Genomic DNA, 18,224 nt, shown 5'->3' on the forward strand with positions numbered 1-18,224 from the left:
GAGTGTAACACGCACGTTGCGGGTGCGGGCGGTACTGGTCAGACATCCTGCGGGAGCGGGATCAAGCGAACAGTCCTGCGCAGCGTTCTTTAAAACAACAGAAATCAACGTATTTCAATAGTTCTGTAACAGATTATTTTCTTGCCCGGTGCGGGATTCGATACGGGGCATACTGCACCACAAGGCGACATCACTAACCGCTCGGCTAAAGGGTCAGATTTGTTAGCTAGGGACTAACATGTCTTATTAGTAGTTTACAGTCGTCACTCTCCCCAGAAGTGCGCCCTCGCGCTTTGTTATTCCCGCGCTCCGAAGAGACTTCTGAGGATCTGCACACTTCCGGATCCCGCTGCTGCCACCAATGTAACTGGTTATTTTCTTGCCCGGTGCGGGATTCGATATGGGGTGTACTGCACCACAAGGCGACATCACTAACCGCTCGGCTAAAGGGTCAGACCCGTTAGCTAGGGACTAACGTGTCTTATTAGTAGTTTACAGTTCCAAAAAAAAAAACGGCCTGGTTTTCAACTGGCAGAAGTGAGTAGCTAATGATACATTTACCCATTTTTGGTGAACTGTTTCTTTAATCCGGACCTCAGTTAGTCATCTCTTATTCTCTGACAGTCCCTCACATGCACAAACATGCAGGTACGCACTCTGCTTTTCTAATGTATACACTCATTTGCCACACACCCATGCACAAATTGGGAAACAGCTGATCCTAGGATGTCTTGTTTTGTTCGCAGGTCCGTGGACGTTGAGACACACACACACACACACACACACACACACACACACACACACACACACACACATACTGAGACATCATGGGCTGTGGGCTGCGGAAACTGAAGTCGGTGTCTGAGGAGAACAGTCCGGGAAAGATCTACTCCACGCTGAAGAGACCTCAGGTGGAAACCAAGGTGGGCGTGGCCTACACCTACCGTTACCTGGACTTCCTCATTGGAAAAGACGGTAAGCTGCAGTTTTCTGCTGACTTGGTTAATGTTGCAGCGTTGACAAAGCAGGAATTGCATGAGGTGTTAATCGCCTTGCTGCAATGTGGCTCAGTGTGTGTCAATGTGGCAGGAAAAATCTCTCTGACTACTTTCGAGAGCTTGTTAATCTGTGGCTCAGTTTACTTCACCGCTTCATTTGCACAACTAAGGGTTTGATGGTACATCAATAGCGTATCAATGTGCAGTCGCCTCTTTTAAAAGTGCAAGGATACCTGCATTTACAAAACACAACTACTGCACACAATTACACAAGACCTTACGGTAAAGCTGACGAATTTAGATGCAGAAGGAACCTACAAGTTGGGCTCATTATCCTTCTTTCATTGTGATTCATTGTCTTCATTAACGATGTGCTTCGTGATTAGCAGCAGCCATTGTTATTTCTTTACTGACAATTAGACACTCATGCTATCTCATTGTGCTAATGATATAAAATTCTGCACTCTGGAAAAACGCCAGGCATCCTGCTGGCATCCACCAATCAACTGCAGCGCTGACCCATTACCACAGAATAAACTGCAGTCGGTGGGTTGGCCTGGCGATTATAGAAAATGGTTGGTCACTGGTTTGCCCGTTGTGTGTGCGCGCGCGTATTGTGTGTGTGTGTGTGTACTGTGTGAGGGTGTGTGCGTGCATATTTGTGTGTGTGTGTGTGTGTGTGTGTGTGTGTGTGTGTGTGTGTGTGTGTGTGTGTGTGTGTGTGTGTGTGTGTGTATTTGATTGAGATGCTGACCGAGCAGCCTGGCAGTCTGCTGATGAGATCTGCATACGCGAATGTAGGAGATCATCATCGTCATCAGGTCGAGTATTCTCGAATGCATGTAGAAGAAATTGATCTTAATTACACGAATCTCACTCAATTTACAACAGAGCTGAGCTGCTAAATCTTCTCCCATGGCTCGCTATGCTGCGCTGTATGGAAAGATGAAAATATTAAAGTGTCCTTACAGTGATAGCACCCCTCATTTGCTGGCTTGCTCTTTCTTTCTCTCACATGTGAGAGAGTGGGTGAGCCCAATTTATGTGGCTCAGGGGCTTGTGTGTTTCTGTTTGTGTGTGTGTGTGTGCGCGTGTGTATTTACACATGTGGGTGTATATTTACATATGTGTGTGCGTGTGTATTTACACGTGGGTGTTTATGTGTGTTTGTGTGTGTGTGTGTGTGTGTGTGCGCGCGCGTGTGCACGTGCACACACACATGTAGGTGTGCATATCGCATTTGATTCCTGGCGACCAAACGTGAATACTCTGACACTGGGTAGTTACTGCATTCAGAATGTAAATACAAAATGATTGGTTGCACAATGGCAGTTTGAATCATTGATTATCAAATCAAAAAGATGCATCTTGATCTCAGGTTATTTTTTTCCTGATGCGTGAAACGGCTGTTTAGTTAACAAACAAATGAGCTAGGATTTGTGGTGTTCGGTCCCATCCGTGCGTGCATGAGCGGCGGTATGAGTGTGAGAAGTGTGTAAATATAGCTCTCGCACTGGGACAGGAAAGGGAGGGGGAGGAGCTGGTTGATGGGGGGGGTGTGGGGAGTGAGTGCAGGGGGGTGCATGCTGGGAGATGTAGTGCACGGAGGGCTGGTTCTGACAGTTGATTAGTCTTTATTAGTTTGTCAGACCGACTGGACTGGATGGATGAGAGTGCTGGAGTGTGTGCCCCCACCCCACCCACCCGCACACCCACCCACACACATCCACATGTGTGCTCCAGTGTGTCCCCACATAAAGGCTACAGGGTGGGGCTGGTTTTCTGTCTCCCTCTCTCTCTCTGTCCATTGATCTGCAGTTTTTGGCTTTGTACCATCTATTTGGTTCTTCTTGTCATTTATTTTCATGTACTCTCTGGAACGGCAGCATTTGTTACTTAAAGTGATCTGGCTCCTGGTCTTACTCTGTCTCCTGATCTTACTCCGTCTCTGTCTCCTGATCTTACTCCGTCTCTGTCTCCTGATCTTACTCTGTCTCTGTCTCCTGGTCTTACTGTCTCTGTCTCCTGGTTTTACTGTCTCTATCTCCTGATCTTACTCTGTCTCTGTCTTCTGATCTTACTTCGTCTCTGTCTCCTGGTTTTACTGTCTCAGTCTCCTGATCTGTCTGTCTCCTGATCTTACTCTGTCTCTGTCTCCCTGTATCTGTATGTCACTCTTGATTTCCGTATCTCTCTCTCTCTCTCTCTCTGTGCGTGTGTACAATGGGCGTCTTCTCTTTGCTTCTCTCAGTCTCTCCATCTTTCTCACTTTTCCACTCTGTCTCTTTCTGCATCTCTTTCTCTCTCTGCCATTCTGTCAATCAAATTTCAACTTTCCCCCATTCTTAATATTTTGTTCAGTTTCAGTGTTTTATTGGCACGACAACATTGACATTTGTATTGCCAAAGCATTCGTAAATGTATTTGTGTAAAAAAGTGAGGTAAGTAATGTAAGGCTTAATAACATTTGTATAATGGGAAAAATGCTTTTCTCACTCTGTCTCTACGCCTCTCCACCTCTTTCACTTTACCCCCCCACACACACTCCACTCTCTCTCTCTCTCTCTCTCTCTCTCTCTCTCTCTCTCTCTCTCTCTCTGTCTGTGTGTGTCCCAAAGGAAAATATTAAGTCTGAGAATAAGAGTCTTTAAGCCTCGTCCCTGCGGCTGAATCTTTTTTTCTGCATCAGCAGATTTTCGGGGTGAAGAGTTAGTGTGTTATTATTACCTTCTACCAAGATGATTCACGCTTTCCCTGTAAGTGGCCTGTTATGCCGTTAAGATGCCGGCTAAGCCAATGAATATTAGCTAAAATGGTCATAATTACAAAGATAAACTCCACTGCCATGATAGATGTCATAAAATCTGCTACTGAGCTTAATTACAATGAAAACTGTTGTTGCTGTTTTAAACCTCATAATGATGGCAGCAGTGATCCATATTTTAATATTTGACACCATCTATACCGTGAAGCTTATCCCCAAAATGCAAAGAAGGTTGAATCAGTTCATCTGGATACAGTATTTATGGACAGTTATGTTTCTGTCAATAAATGTTGTGTCCAGATGAACTGATTCAACCTTCTTTGATTTTCTTACCTGGATTATTGAGCATGCATCCCCGAAACTGTTTAAAGTTTGCTCTGTATATGAATGAGCTAGTCGGTCCCTTTGCTATATGAGCAAAATGAGAGGTTTATCAAACCAAAAACACTTTTCACTAACAATAAGACAATATTCACGGTTCACTGTCAATAGTCAGATTCACGCGTGAGCATTAAAAACGAAAACAAAACCAAACAAAGCTAGCTCGCGCAAGATACGGGAGTGTCTGTCCTGCCAGTGTCAAGCCAAGACAATTCAACTTTATTTATACAACCCTTATTCACACTTAAATGTGTTATCAGATAATCAGTCTGTTGAGGCCTTTAAACCCAAAACTAAAACACTGTGGTGGACTTATGGACATAATTCACCAAAGCTTGTTGGTTGTGTGAAGCTGACGTAACTGGACACGGGTGCCAAAGCCAATTTGATTAACATTGTGGACTTTGATAGTTTGGGCTGGAAGACCCACTGTAGCAAAGACTGAAATTACTTTGAAAGCCCACAATGGACAGACCATTCAAACACATGGCACCTGCAAACTCGCTGTCAAGGTGAAAGACTAATGCCACTCACTCCCATTTATTATTGTTCCAGAGGATCATGATTCATTGCTCAGAGACAAAGCATGCGAGGACCTGGGCCTGGTTAAGTGTGTATATGTTCTAATGGACCCAAGCAGTATTTCTGAGGAGATTGTTAGCTAATGTGATGATGTCTTTACTGGATTTGGTGCCTTGCCATTTGTTCACTCAATTACACTCGCTGATAATCCATGACCTGTGGGTCATGCCCCAAGATGAGTTCCTGTTCCTCTATGTGACGGCCTCAAAAAGGAGTTGGAAAGAATGGTCGCTTTGGGGGTGATAAAGAAAACCGATGAGCCAACTCACTGGGTCAATTCAATGGTGTGCGTGAGAAAAAAAGAGTGGTGAGCTGCATATATGCATGGACCCAAAAGACCTCGATGCCGGCATCAAACGGGAACATTTCCAAATTCCAAAACGCAAAGAAATAGCCAGTAAAATGGCTGGTGCTCATTGCTTCTCTAAACTGGATGCATCAAATGGGTTCTGGCAAGTGAAACTGGATGAGCCAAGTGCAAACCTTTGTACATTCAATTCCTTTTGGTGGGTACTCTGTCCAGAGACTACCCTTTGGGATTAGTTTGGCTCCAGAATTGTTCCATAAGGCAATGGAGCACATCATCGAGGGCTTGGAGGGGTCCGAGTCTATGTGGATGATTTGGTGGTTTGGGGCTCTACAATACAAAAGCACAACCAGAGACTTGAACAGTTGCTGCAACGAGTACAGCAACATTGTCTTCAACTCAATAGGCAAAATTGTCAGTTTGGTGTGAGGGAACTGACATTTCTTGGGGATAAGTTATCTCCAAGTGGTGTTCGGTCTGATGAGTCAAAGGTTCAGGCAATCAAAGCCATGCCAACACCAACTGACAAAAAAGGCCTTCAGTGGGTGCTTGGAATGGTAAACTACCTTGGGACGTTTATCCCTAACTTAGTAGGCAGAACAGCATACTTGCCAAAGCTCCTTCAGGCCAAGACTGAATTTGAGTGGACAGCTGCCCATAACGCAGAATGGGGGGACATTAAAGATGTTTTAGCTCAGGAGCCTGTGCTGACATTTTTTTTCAAGCTGACAGGCCAACTCAAATGTCAACTAATGCATCAAAAGATGGCATTGGTGCAGTATTGTTGCAACAGCGTGAAGGTTCCTGGAAGCCGGTCGCCTATGCATCATGCTCTATGACAAGGGCGAAGAGTCGCTGTGCACGAATTGAAAAAGAGTGCCTTGGACTGGTTTTTGTCTGTGAGACATTTCATGGATACATACGGACTTGCTAAAGTAATTCTTGAGACAGACCATAAGCCCTTGAGAACCATTGCCCAAAAAAGCTTGAATGACATATCCCCTCGCATCCAGTGATTGATGATGAAGCTACAAAGATATGATGATGTCCTTACCTATGTGCCAGGGGCCTTGTTTGTTGATAGCTGATGCGCTGTCTTGTGCCAATCCAGTTGTGTCTCAGATGTGCTATAGCAGCACTGAGGTGGATGTTGCTCTGCATGTTCACATGGTGAAGGACACACTCCCTCTCTCTGTTCAACAAGCTCAAGAAAATAGCAGAGGAGACTTCCCGATTATCTCCAAAGTAATGGAAAACATGGAGCATGGCTGGCAAAAGGGCTTGTGCAAGCAGTATCACCCCTTGGCAGCGCGACCTCACGTTTGCAGCGACCTCACGTTTGCAGTGACCTCACGTGTGCAGCGGCCTCACCCAGTACTGGTGTGAGAAGATGGCGGTGCGAACTTGTGTTTGATGGCTGGGAGAGCTGGCACTGGATCTAGCGTCCTGTGGGCCCAGGGACCACAGCCCTGTTTGGAGCTGCACCTGAAGAGGAAGCATCGAGGGCGGTCTGACAGGACGTGGAAATGGGGCAGGCTAAGTTAACTGCTAGCCCATGCAGAGTGGCAGTTCTGATAACAGCAAGGGCGGTCTGGCGGCAGCCTTGCCTAGCGTTGACTGTGTTTTTGGTGTCGTTGTATGGAGTGCAGGGAGGTGTGTCAAGGGTGTCTGGCTGGGAGAGCTGGCATTGGATCGACTGGGGGAGCCTGGTCTGCTGCATCCAGTGGGCCCAGGGATCACGGCCCTGCCTGGAGCTGCGCCTGAAGAGGAAACACCGAGTGCGGTCTGACAGGACGCAGAAGCAGGGCAGGCTAAGCTAATTGCTAGCCCATGCAGATCGGCAGTTCTGACGGTCATCCTGGCTGACGTTTGCTCTCTTGGACAGTGAAATTTTATTTTGGATATGTTGGATATATGCGTTTTTGTAGTTTTTTGCAGTTTGGATGTGTTTTTTTCTTTGTGTTGCACTGCTGTGGGCTGGGGGAATCTATATTTAGTTTAATTTCATATATGCAAGTGCATGAAATGAAATGACAAATAAATGTTCCTGATTCCTGACTCAGGTCTGAGCTCTCACTGGTGGATGGTGTGATGCTCAAAGGCAATAGGATTGTGATTCCTACCTCAATGTGTGAAGAGATGCTGACCAGGGTGCACTAGGGGCATCAAGGGGCAGATAAGTGTAAACGCAGGGTACGAGAGGCTATCTATTGGCCAAACATGAATGAAGACATAGACGCAATGGTTAGGGACTGTGTCACATGCCTTCAGTTTCATTACAAGCAAACCAAAGAGCCAATGATTCTGTCTGAGATCCCCTCAAAACCATGGGAGACGATTGGGGCTGATCTCTTCTACTGCAATGGAAGGGAATATTTGTCAGCCATTGACTACCTGTCAAATTACCCAGAAATGGCTCTACTGTCAACAACTTCAGCACAAAGTGTCATAGTTCATCTGGAGTCCGTTTTTGCTAGACCTGGTATTCCTCAAGAGGTTGCTACAGATAATGGCCCGCAGTTTTCTTGTTACAAATTTAAGCGGTTTGCAAAACATTATGGATTTAGCCACACAACTTCCAGTCTGCTGTACCCACAACCAAATAGGAAGGCTGAAAAGGGGGTCCATATCATAAAAAGAATCCTGTAGAAGTGTGCACAGAGTGATACAGATCCATACACTCTTTTCTTACAGATCCTCACCTCTCGAAAGTGGCTATTCTTTGGCTGAGATCTTTATGGGATGGAACTAGACTTCCAAAGCTGGACACTAAGAACTGTGACGCAGCAGTCTGGGCTCACATAAGGAGTCTAAAACACAAACAAACAAACACAAACTCAGCTATGACAAGGGATCCAAGCCTCTACCAGATCTGGTGAGGCATGATGTAGTGCACATAGAGGAGCCTACTGCATGAGCCCAAAAGTGATAGTCCCTCTTGAAGACAGGTGAGACCTTTCAGCCGCACTGGAGTGATGATGTTCAGAATTTCTTAATGATGCCCCGGTTAGAGGCTCTGTCTCCAGGTCATCAGGAACTGTCACTTGCCTCCTCTCCTGTGGCATTGTTGGGGCATGAGTTGGAGCCTCCAGCCTTGCGGCGGTCGAAGCAGACTGTCAGGCCTCCTGAGTGGCTTGACTTGTAGCTGTGTTTTACAGGCCATGCCTTTGCGTTATAAGGACTTTGGGGAACTCAGGACATTGGGGGGGCTATGGATTTTTGTTACCAAAATACAAAAAAAAAAGAGTGGAATGTATTGGGTTTTTTTTAAGATTAAAAAAAAGTTAATCTGTTCATTATGTTGTCATCAATGTTTACATCTGAAAACTGGGTGTTTTGACGAAAGGGGGATGTACTAGTGTGTCGTAGGTTAGTTTACCTTATTACGACAGTGACTCCCAGAGTAGTAAAAAAAAAATATCCCGATTTACGGCAGTGCCTAGCAGAGCCTGAATAAAGCGTGTGAAATGGCTTCTCTGTGTTAAGTAATTTATGGTTAGTTTAGCCAACCAATACAGTCTGTGCACCATCCGTGCAAACGCCCGCACAGTTTGCCCATTTCAGCCCATGTTCTGTCAGATAACTGTCAAGAAGCCTAAAGAGCTCATCAGCTGTCAATCTACCTGGGACGTACTTGCAAAGCAGCATTTCGTCACACAGTGACTCTGACATGACAAAGCCAACATAAGCAATAAACAAGCGGTCTTTATTTCTGTCAGTAGCTTCGTCCACTTGCATGGTGAAACGTTTGTCTTTCAGTTTTTCGATGACTTGTTGTTCAAGGTCATTTGAAATGTCGCATATACGTCTTGCAACTGTATCATTGGACAGAGGGACAACCTTCAATTTTGCAGCACTTGTCTCATCAAACAGTATGAGCTCCTCTGCTATTGTGTGTGGTTTCTTGTACTGGGCAATGTATAAGTGACATTGTATGATGCTATTAGTGCTTCGTTGTTCACTGATGCAGCTTTTACAAAGCAACGTTCCTGCTGACGGTATGCCCCAAGTTTTCTCTGAAAGAACTCAAGTGGCTTATTGATGTGACGGGTGTAATGTCTCTTAAGTGTCTTCTTAATTTGTTTGGTCTCATACTACCAGCTGCCAGAGTTTTCAGACATAAATACACACTGGTCTCTCCTCATCTCCCACCACATTCACTGTGAACCCAAGAGCAAGATAGGCTTTGTCACATTTCTTAACTTGGTTTTTGGTTGATTACCGTCAGCTAAGCACTTTGTCTTGTTTGTCTCGGAAGCATCGCCTGTCTTTCTTTTCATCCCTGTCAAATATCTCTCCATTCTGTGAACCTACACACTCTCTGTCATGAAAGCATGTTTTGTTGATTGTTCCGCTGTAAAAAAAAATTCTGACATAAAAACAGTAGTTCTGCACTACATCCCCCCCCAGTTATACCCCCCCGTAGCCCCCCTCAGGGGGGGGGGCACACACTTTGAGAAACGCTGCTTTAAAGCTGTGTTACTTACTGCCATGTTGTTGAGTGGGGTGGGGAGTTACGCAATGCCATGTTGTGTTACGCAGCACCATGTTGTTGGGTGGGGTGGAGAGTATAAGGAAATACTATAAGGAAATAAACGACACACGCATTCGTGTAGTCAAAGAGAGAAGTTCCTATACAAATAAAATTGACTTAACTTGTTTATTTCGTTATATTCCCCACCCCGCCCAACAACATGATGCTGCGTAACCATGGCTACACCCCGAGCCCTTAAAGTGAGCACATCAACTTCATACAACCAACAAGCCATGGTGAATTAGGTCCATAAGGCCACTAGGCTAGTATTTTTCCAGAGATCACCATCAGCGACCAGTAGGAATTCCAATGATGTCGAAAACCGTTCCCTTAAATGACGGTCGCTCGTGACACTACAAAGGCTAACAAGATTTACAATCTCATTTACCAGACGCTTTTATCCAAAGCGATGTACATCTGAGAGTTAACACAAGCAAGGATCTAGTCAGGAGGCGACAATGCATATAAGTGCCAAAAATCTAGGTTCAAGTCCGATAGGACAAATACTAGGTGTCAACAGGCAGTGCACAAAGGCAATGATAGGGTGCATAGAAGCGATGTTTTTTTTAATATTAATATCAGGTGTGGAGGTGTTCGTGAAAAAGCTGGGTCTTTATGTGACGATCACATATGACTAGACTCACTAGCCCTTGGCTAATGGGTCAGACCCTTTAGTCGACTGGTTCACGTAGTCGCCCGTGGTGCGGGAGACACAGGTTTGCATCCCGGTTGCCCCCTGATTTCGCTATATTGGTGTCAGAAGTGGGATGTTAAGACTGTGAGGCCATCAGAAGGCGTGCACCCAGAGGTGTGAGGGAGTTGATATGCTGAAGCGTGGGGACACGCTTCCTGAAGGAGGGGGGTAATGCAATGACCACAAATGACAAGACTCGCTGGCCCTTGGCTAACGGGTCAGACCCTTTAGTCGACTGGTTAACGTAGTCGCCCGTGGTGCAGGAGATCCGGGTTCGCGTCCTGGCTGCGGCGGTTCCCGGCTGCCCCCCGAATTCACTACATTGGTATCAGAAGTGGGTTGGTTAGACCATGAGGGCACCGGAAGTGCGTGCGCCCAGAGGCGTGAGGGAGCTGATGTGCTGAAGCGTGGGGACGCGCTTCCTGAAGGAGGGGGGTAGTGTAACGACCACGGAGGACTAGACTCGCTGGCCCTTGGCTAATGGGTCGGACCCTTTAGTCAACTTGTTAATGTAGTCGCTTGACCATGAGGCCATTGGAAGCATGTGCGCCCGGAGGCGTGAGGGAGCTGATATGCTGAAGTGCGGGGACACACTTCCCGAAGGAGGAGCCCTTGGCTAATGGGTCGGACCCTTTAGTTAACTGGTTAATGTAGTCGCCTGTTGTGCGGGAGATCCAGGTTCGCCCCAGCTACCCCCTGACTTCGCTACATTTAGCTTCATCTTAAAAATGGTGAGGGACTCACAGTCTCACTCAAGATCTCACTATTTCACTAATTAGCGAATGTTGAAATCCTGCAGAAATCAGAAAAAAGAGTAAACATATTATGAAACCCTACAATATTGATTATATTTAATGACAGTATTACTTAGCTGTCCAACGGTAGCATACTCAGCTTGGCGTTCGTTTTCGTGCCTTTATAATCACCAAGTTTTTACCTCCTCTCGAAAGCGATAATTTTGTTTATTCCACTTTTGGAGTGTTGCTTATCATGTAACTTGTTTTGCTGGGTGAAAAGGCTTTTTGGATTTTTAGGGTTGTATTGCAAAGCTGGCTCTTCCATACGAAAGCCATAGTGTGTGGTGATAAATGGACTCGTCTTATGGTGGAAGGACCCTGGCACACTAAAGGGTGAGGCGCCCTATACTGGTTTGGAGTCAGGATCGCAGTTTTTGAAAGCCAGAATTCTCAGCAGCTGGTTCAGCTATCGATCTGCAACCGATACGGATCAACAACTCTTTCCGACCACGTGATGCACAATGGTAATTTTCCCTATGATAAAGTCAAAATTTTGCTGATAGCACCTTAAAGCCTCCGAGGGTTTTTACATTCACTCAATGAGAAATAGGTAGAAGCAGTAGCTGACAGTACACGACCCCCATTGTACCCTCGATGGATCCAGTGTCCATCCTGGTCTGGTCGGTGTGTTTAAATGAATTATATTGGATGGAAGATTGTCTCCTGTACCACTTCACCTCATCGTGGCTTCAGACTTGTAAAGAATATTTAAAATCATTTCACGGAGTTCATTCTCGCCTCTCTGCACCAGACGCCGCAAAGGCGCCGAAGGCTTGGAGCAAGCTACCACAATGCAAAACATTTCACATAAAAACAACAAAAGAAACATTGATGTATCAAAAGCATGCAGTAATAAACCTCCACTGTGATATCAAGTACTACAGTCGCTCACAAGCGAGTCGTTGCCTAATATCTCTGCATCAGTCAGGAGCATGTTCAACTTTTCATTTACCTCTGAGAGGGACTTTTACAAGGCACAGAGTTTGATACGAGATTGTGTCCTCACAGGGGAATAGAGCGAGCCGCCGTGTTCCTGCGTCAGATGTTGTGAAACGACAAGATTTCACTGCAGCGCAGCAGAGGGAACTTGTGGACGTACGGCAGAAAGCTGATTTCCCCAAATGTGATTTGAAATGTTTAAAATGTCAGGAGGAATGAAACCTATTGGGTCTTCTGAGCAGACAAGCAGCAAATAACTGCAACAGAGACGTCGCCTCTGACATCAAAGCCCAGTAATAGAGGTGTGCACAGGCACACACACAGACACAGACACACACACACACACGCACACACACAGACACACACACAGCCCGAGATGCACCGTTTGATATGGTCTTGGGGAACCAGACACATCATTTATATGCAAAACCCCCAGAGCCTCAAGTCCCCTCGTTAATATGAGTCTCAGCAGCAGCGGCAGGTGAGTGACATGATGAAGCAGCTTCTCCTCTTCCTCTCCACTCTGATGTGAAGCCATGACATTGGAGAGGTCAGAAAGCCAGAGTGGGTTGTCCCCCTGCCTCCTCACCCCAAAGAAGGTGGAACTGAATCATGCTTTTGCAAGGAGGAAGAGGAGGAGGAGGAGGAGGAGAGGGTGACATTGAAAGCGGAATTCACGGTCGTTTGGTTTTTAGATTACATTTTCATTATATTCTCATTGCCCAGGGCACAGGGACGCCCAGATCCAAACCTACTTCATTTTCAAAACACGATTTCAAAGCAGAGGCATTTCAGAGGAAGAAGATGCACATTGCATATCAAGAATAAAAGAACACCCCTCATATGTAGTACAGTATGGATGGAGGCTGTCATGTTAGCAGATTGAAACAATGAAATGGCTTCTTGGCGGTTATTGATTTTGAGCTAATTATGCAAATAGCAATTAAAAATTAAATCTTTGACAGACTTCTCATTGTTAGTTATTAACAATATTATTTGTTTTAATTCATTTAACTGTCTGAAACTTTTTTTAAAAAAGATAGAGAAGGATATGCGTTTCGGTAACATTTAGGGAGAAATTAAGCTGCGTTGATGAACCTTCATATGTGATAAAGACTTAGCTGTGAACATTTTCTAAAGATGTGCTCAGTACACACCAGTGCTTGCACAAAGCAAGAGCTAAATCTGATTTTTGCAGCCCATAGTTTATGCCACACTTGTCTTGCATTGTTTTGAGTCACAGGCCTTTTGTTTGCCGAGACAGTGATGTCAGAACGACGGTTTTGAACCGTCTGACAGACTCAGAGCTCAGCAGCTTCAGCTAAGCGACAAACTGCTGCTGACAAAGTTTTTATCAACAGGAAACGCAAATTTCTGCTTGGTTCCTTCCTCTTCCACCCTCGCTTGCCTGCTCCCGCCCTCCAACTCAGCACTCTACCTTGTTTACTCCCCCCATCTCTCCCTCTCTCTACCTTTACCCCCGCCTCTCTCTTTGCAATATGTTTGAGATTAGCTTTCCTCATGCAGGCAGAACCACTTTGTTTTCTGCACAGGCAATTTCCCATGTCTGCAGGCTTTGTTGCTGCAGTTAGCTAAACTCCAGCCTCCATATGCAACGTGTTCAAGGCAAAAACTATTCTCTGTCTCACTCTCTCTCTCGCACACACACGCACACACACATTTTGAATTTTGTAATTATGTCCACATTTTATACACACATTACAAAAGGACATAGATTTTTCTGGTGCATAATGTTAGGATTTGTCATATCATGTGTGGTAGTATAGCAGTAACATTTGCATATGCAAAGCTAAACGTTCAGCTTCCATTCAAGGATAGAGCGAGCAGTCTTCTGCACATACAACAGTTTCCAATAATAGCTGAGACCAAACAATATCTCACTAGTAGCTTCGCTCTTTCCTTTGTCAATACCGCCATCCATAAACCTCTAACCACTAGTCTGTGAGCATGGCCTAAGCTGCCAAATATAAAAACTTGCAGCTGGCACATATAGTCCGGCTGTGCAGTTATCTGGACCAGCAGTTGATATTTCAGAATTTTAGTCGAAAAAGTTTTGTTTTCTGCGCAAGCTATTTCCTGTGTCTGCAGGCTTTATTGTTGGAGTTAGCTAAACTCCAGCCTCCATATGCAACGTGATCAAGGCAAAAACTGTTCTCTCTCACACACACACACACACACACACACACACACACACACACACAGTATTCTCCTGGCATGACTGTGGTGCTTCAGATCTGGGCCAGTGTGTGTGTGCTACAGCGCTCTCAGCAGGATGTCACTGTAAGTGTTTGGTAGGAGGTACAGTCTATATTGCACTGTGGTGTGTTTGCGGGGCAGGATGGGCCAAATTATTTAATTAGCAGCTTTCTTTTTATGTGATCTCAGCTCCCTGGCCCCCTTTTAGATCAACTATACTCTCTTCTGCAATCACATAAGACAAATATTTGGTTCTTTAATTAAGGTAAACAACTGAAATATTAGCAAGCATAGCGTACAACACATTACTGGACAGTCATGCACAGAAGCCCTGCAAACAGAGGGTATAACATATAAGCTGTGTTATAATGTGTGAAAATGTGTTATGAATCAGTATTTAAATGAAGACTGAAAATGCTATTGGAGACTGATAAAGTCATTACACCAACTTGAGAGTTTACAGTCAAGTAAACACATTTATCTGATTATCGTTCTTATGGTAAGGCTGAAATAGGATGAAGCGTACTGCTAAATGGACAGCATACTACTGTCCATTTAAAGATGCATGTATATATCTTAATCTGTTTTTTTGTTTTGTTTTTTTAATCTGGCTTTCTGAAACCACGCACATGAAAGGTAACCAGACAGGGTGAACAGAATACAAACAGGAAAAGGGGTAACGGCTAACGCTCAGACAGGATGTCAAAAAGTAACGCTCATGTTACAGTGTGTTCAGCAGTAATATTATTCGTTCAGCAGTGTATTTATTCAATTATTTTTGCAACCTGCTTAATCTTGTTCTCTCTCTCTCTCTCTCTCTCTCTCTCTCTCTATATATATATATATATATATATATATATATATATATATATATAGCGTTTTTTTCCAAAACCGTCAATGGTGTCGATTTCCTGTATCCGTGTTGATATATATATATATATATATGTGTGTGTGTGTGTGTGTGTGTGTGTGTGTGTATGTATACCAACCAGCCAAAACATTAAAGCAACTGACAGGTAAGTGAATAACATTGATTATCTTGTTACAACGGCACCTGTCAAGGGGTGGGGCATATTAGGCAGCAAGTGAACAGTCAGTTCTTAAAGTTGATGTGTTGGAAGCAGGGAAAATGGGCAAGCATAAGGATCTCAGCAACTTTGACAAGGGCCAAATTGTGATGGCTAGACGACTGGGTCAGAGCATCTCCAAAACGGCGTGTCTTGTGGGGTGTTCCTGGTATGCAGTGGTCAGTACCTACCAAAAGTGGTCAAAAGGAAGGACAACCCATGACAGGGTCATGGGCGCCCAGGCACATTAATGTGCATGGGGAGTCAAAGCTGGCCCATCTGGTCTGATCCCACAAAAGAGCTACTGTAGCTCAGTTTGCTGAAAAAGTTAATGCTGGCTATGATAGACAGGTGTCAGAACACAGTGCATCGCAGCTTGCTGTGTATGGGGCTGCATAGCTGCAGACCAGTCAGAGTGCCCATGATGACCCCTGTCCACCACCGAAAGCACCTCCAATGGACACATGAGCGTCAGAACTGGACCATAGATCAATGGAAGAAGGTGGCGTGGTCTGATGCATCACGTTTTCTTTAAGATCATGTGGTCAGCCGAGTGCGTGTGCATTGTTTTCCTGGGGAAGAGATGGCACTAGGATGCACTATGGGAAGAAGACAAGCTGGTGGAGGCAATGTGATGTTCTGGGCAATGTTCTGCTGGGAAACCTTGGATCCTAGCATTCATGTGGATGTTACTTTGACACCTGCCACCTACTTAAACACTGTTGCAGACCAAGTACACCCCTTCCTGGCAATGGTATTCCCGGATGGCAGTGGCCTCTTTCAGCAGGATAATGCACCCTGCCACACTGCAAAAATTGTCCAGGAATGGTTTAAGGAACATGACAACGAGTTCAAGGTGTTGCCTTGACCTCCAAATTCTCCAGAGCTCAATCCAATCGCACATCTGTGGGATGTGCTGGAAAAACAAGTCTGATGCATGAAGGCCCAACCTTGCAATTTACAGGACTTAAAGGATCTGCTGTTAACGTGTTGGTCCCAGATACCAGAGGACACCTTCAGAGGTCTTGTGGAGCCCATGTATTGACGGATCAGAGTCATTTTGATGGCACGAGGGGGACCTACACAATATTAGGCAGGTGATTTAAATGTTTTGGCTTATCAGTGTGTGTGTGTGTGTGTGTGTGTGTGTGTGTATGTATGTATGTATGTATATATATATATATACACTACCGTTCAAAAGTTTGGGATCACCCAAACAATTTTGTGTTTTCCATGAAAAGTCACACTTATTCACCACCATATGTTGTGAAATGAATAGAAAATAGAGTCAAGACATTGACAAGGTTAGAAATAATGATTTGTATTTGAAATAAGATTTTCTTTACATCAAACTTTGCTTTCGTCAAAGAATCCTCCATTTGCAGCAATTACAGCATTGCAGACCTTTGGCATTCTAGCTGTTAATTTGTTGAGGTAATCTGGAGAAATTGCACCCCACGCTTCCAGAAGCAGCTCCCACAAGTTGGATTGGTTGGATGGGCACTTCTTGCGTACCATACGGTCAAGCTGCTCCCACAACAGCTCAATGGGGTTCAGATCTGGTGACTGCGCTGGCCACTCCATTACCGATAGAATACCAGCTGCCTGCTTCTGCTCTAAATAGTTCTTGCACAATTTGGAGGTGTGTTTAGGGTCATTGTCCTGTTGTAGGATGAAATTGGCTCCAATCAAGCGCTGTCCACTGGGTATGGCATGGCGTTGCAAAATGGAGTGATAGCCTTCCTTATTCAGAATCCCTTTTACCCTGTACAAATCTCCCACCTTACCAGCACCAAAGCAACCCCAGACCATCACATTACCTCCACCATGCTTAACAGATGGCGTCAGGCATTCTTCCAGCATCTTTTCATTTGTTCTGCGTCTCACAAACGTTCTTCTTTGTGATCCAAACACCTCAAACTTGGATTCATCCGTCCACAACACTTTTTTCCAGTCTTCCTCTGTCCAATGTCTGTGTTCTTTTGCCCATCTTAATCTTTTTCTTTTATTGGTCAGTCTCAGATATGGCTTTTTCTTTGCCACTCTGCCCTGAAGCCCAGAATCCCGCAGCCGCCTCTTCACTGTAGATGTTGACACTGGTGTTTTGCGGGTAGTATTTAATGAAGATGCCAGTTGGGGACCTGTGAGGCGTCTGTTTCTCAAACTAGAGACTCTAATGTACTTATCTTCTTGCTCAGTTGTGCAACGCGGCCTCCCACTTCTTTTTCTACTCTGGTTAGAGCCTGTTTGTGCTGTCCTCTGAAGGGAGTAGTACACACCGGTGTAGGAAATCTTCAATTTCTTAGCAATTTCTCGCATGGAATAGCCTTCATTTCTAAGAACAAGAATAGACTGTCGAGTTTCAGATGAAAGTTCTCTTTTTCTGGCCATTTTGAGCGTTTAATTGACCCCACAAATGTGATGCTCCAGAAACTCAATCTGCTCAAAGGAAGGTCAGTTTTGTAGCTTCTGTAACGAGCTAAACTGTTTTCGGATGTGTGAACATGATTGCACAAGGGTTTTCTAATCATCAATTAGCCTTCTGAGCCAATGAGCAAACACATTGTACCATTAGAACACTGGAGTGATAGTTGCTTGAAATGGGCCTCTATACACCTATGTAGATATTGCACCAAAAACCAGACATTTGCAGCTAGAATAGTCATTTACCACATTAGCAATGTATAGAGTGTATTTCTTTAAAGTTAAGACTAGTTTAAAGTTATCTTCATTGAAAAGTACAGTGCTTTTCCTTCAAAAATATGGATATTTCAATGTGATCCCAAACTTTTGAACGGTAGTGTATATATATATATATACTAGGGCTGGGTCTTTAATGCGTTAATTTGATAATTAATTATAGGAAAAATAACGGTGTTAAAAAAAAATTAATGCATTTTATCGCATTTTATTTTTACCCTCCAGTCAACACGGAACGCTTCTC

The 18,224-nt window shown here is 44.6% G+C and overlaps 1 protein-coding gene across 2 annotated transcripts in view; it reads left to right on the forward strand.

The window, feature by feature from the left end:
* Positions 1-18,224, forward strand: part of LOC130117813 (raftlin-like) — a 171,009-nt gene that overhangs the window by 25,057 nt on the left and 127,728 nt on the right. For both annotated transcript variants that reach the window (XM_056286051.1, XM_056286052.1), the window contains exon 2: positions 747-975. In XM_056286051.1, coding sequence (XP_056142026.1) covers positions 828-975 — 148 coding nt within the window. In that variant the 5' untranslated portion in view covers positions 747-827. The remainder of the gene's footprint in view (positions 1-746; positions 976-18,224) is intronic.

Source organism: Lampris incognitus, chromosome 9 (assembly GCF_029633865.1).
Source record: "Lampris incognitus isolate fLamInc1 chromosome 9, fLamInc1.hap2, whole genome shotgun sequence".
In the NCBI taxonomy this organism is placed as follows: Eukaryota; Metazoa; Chordata; class Actinopteri; order Lampriformes; family Lampridae; genus Lampris; species Lampris incognitus.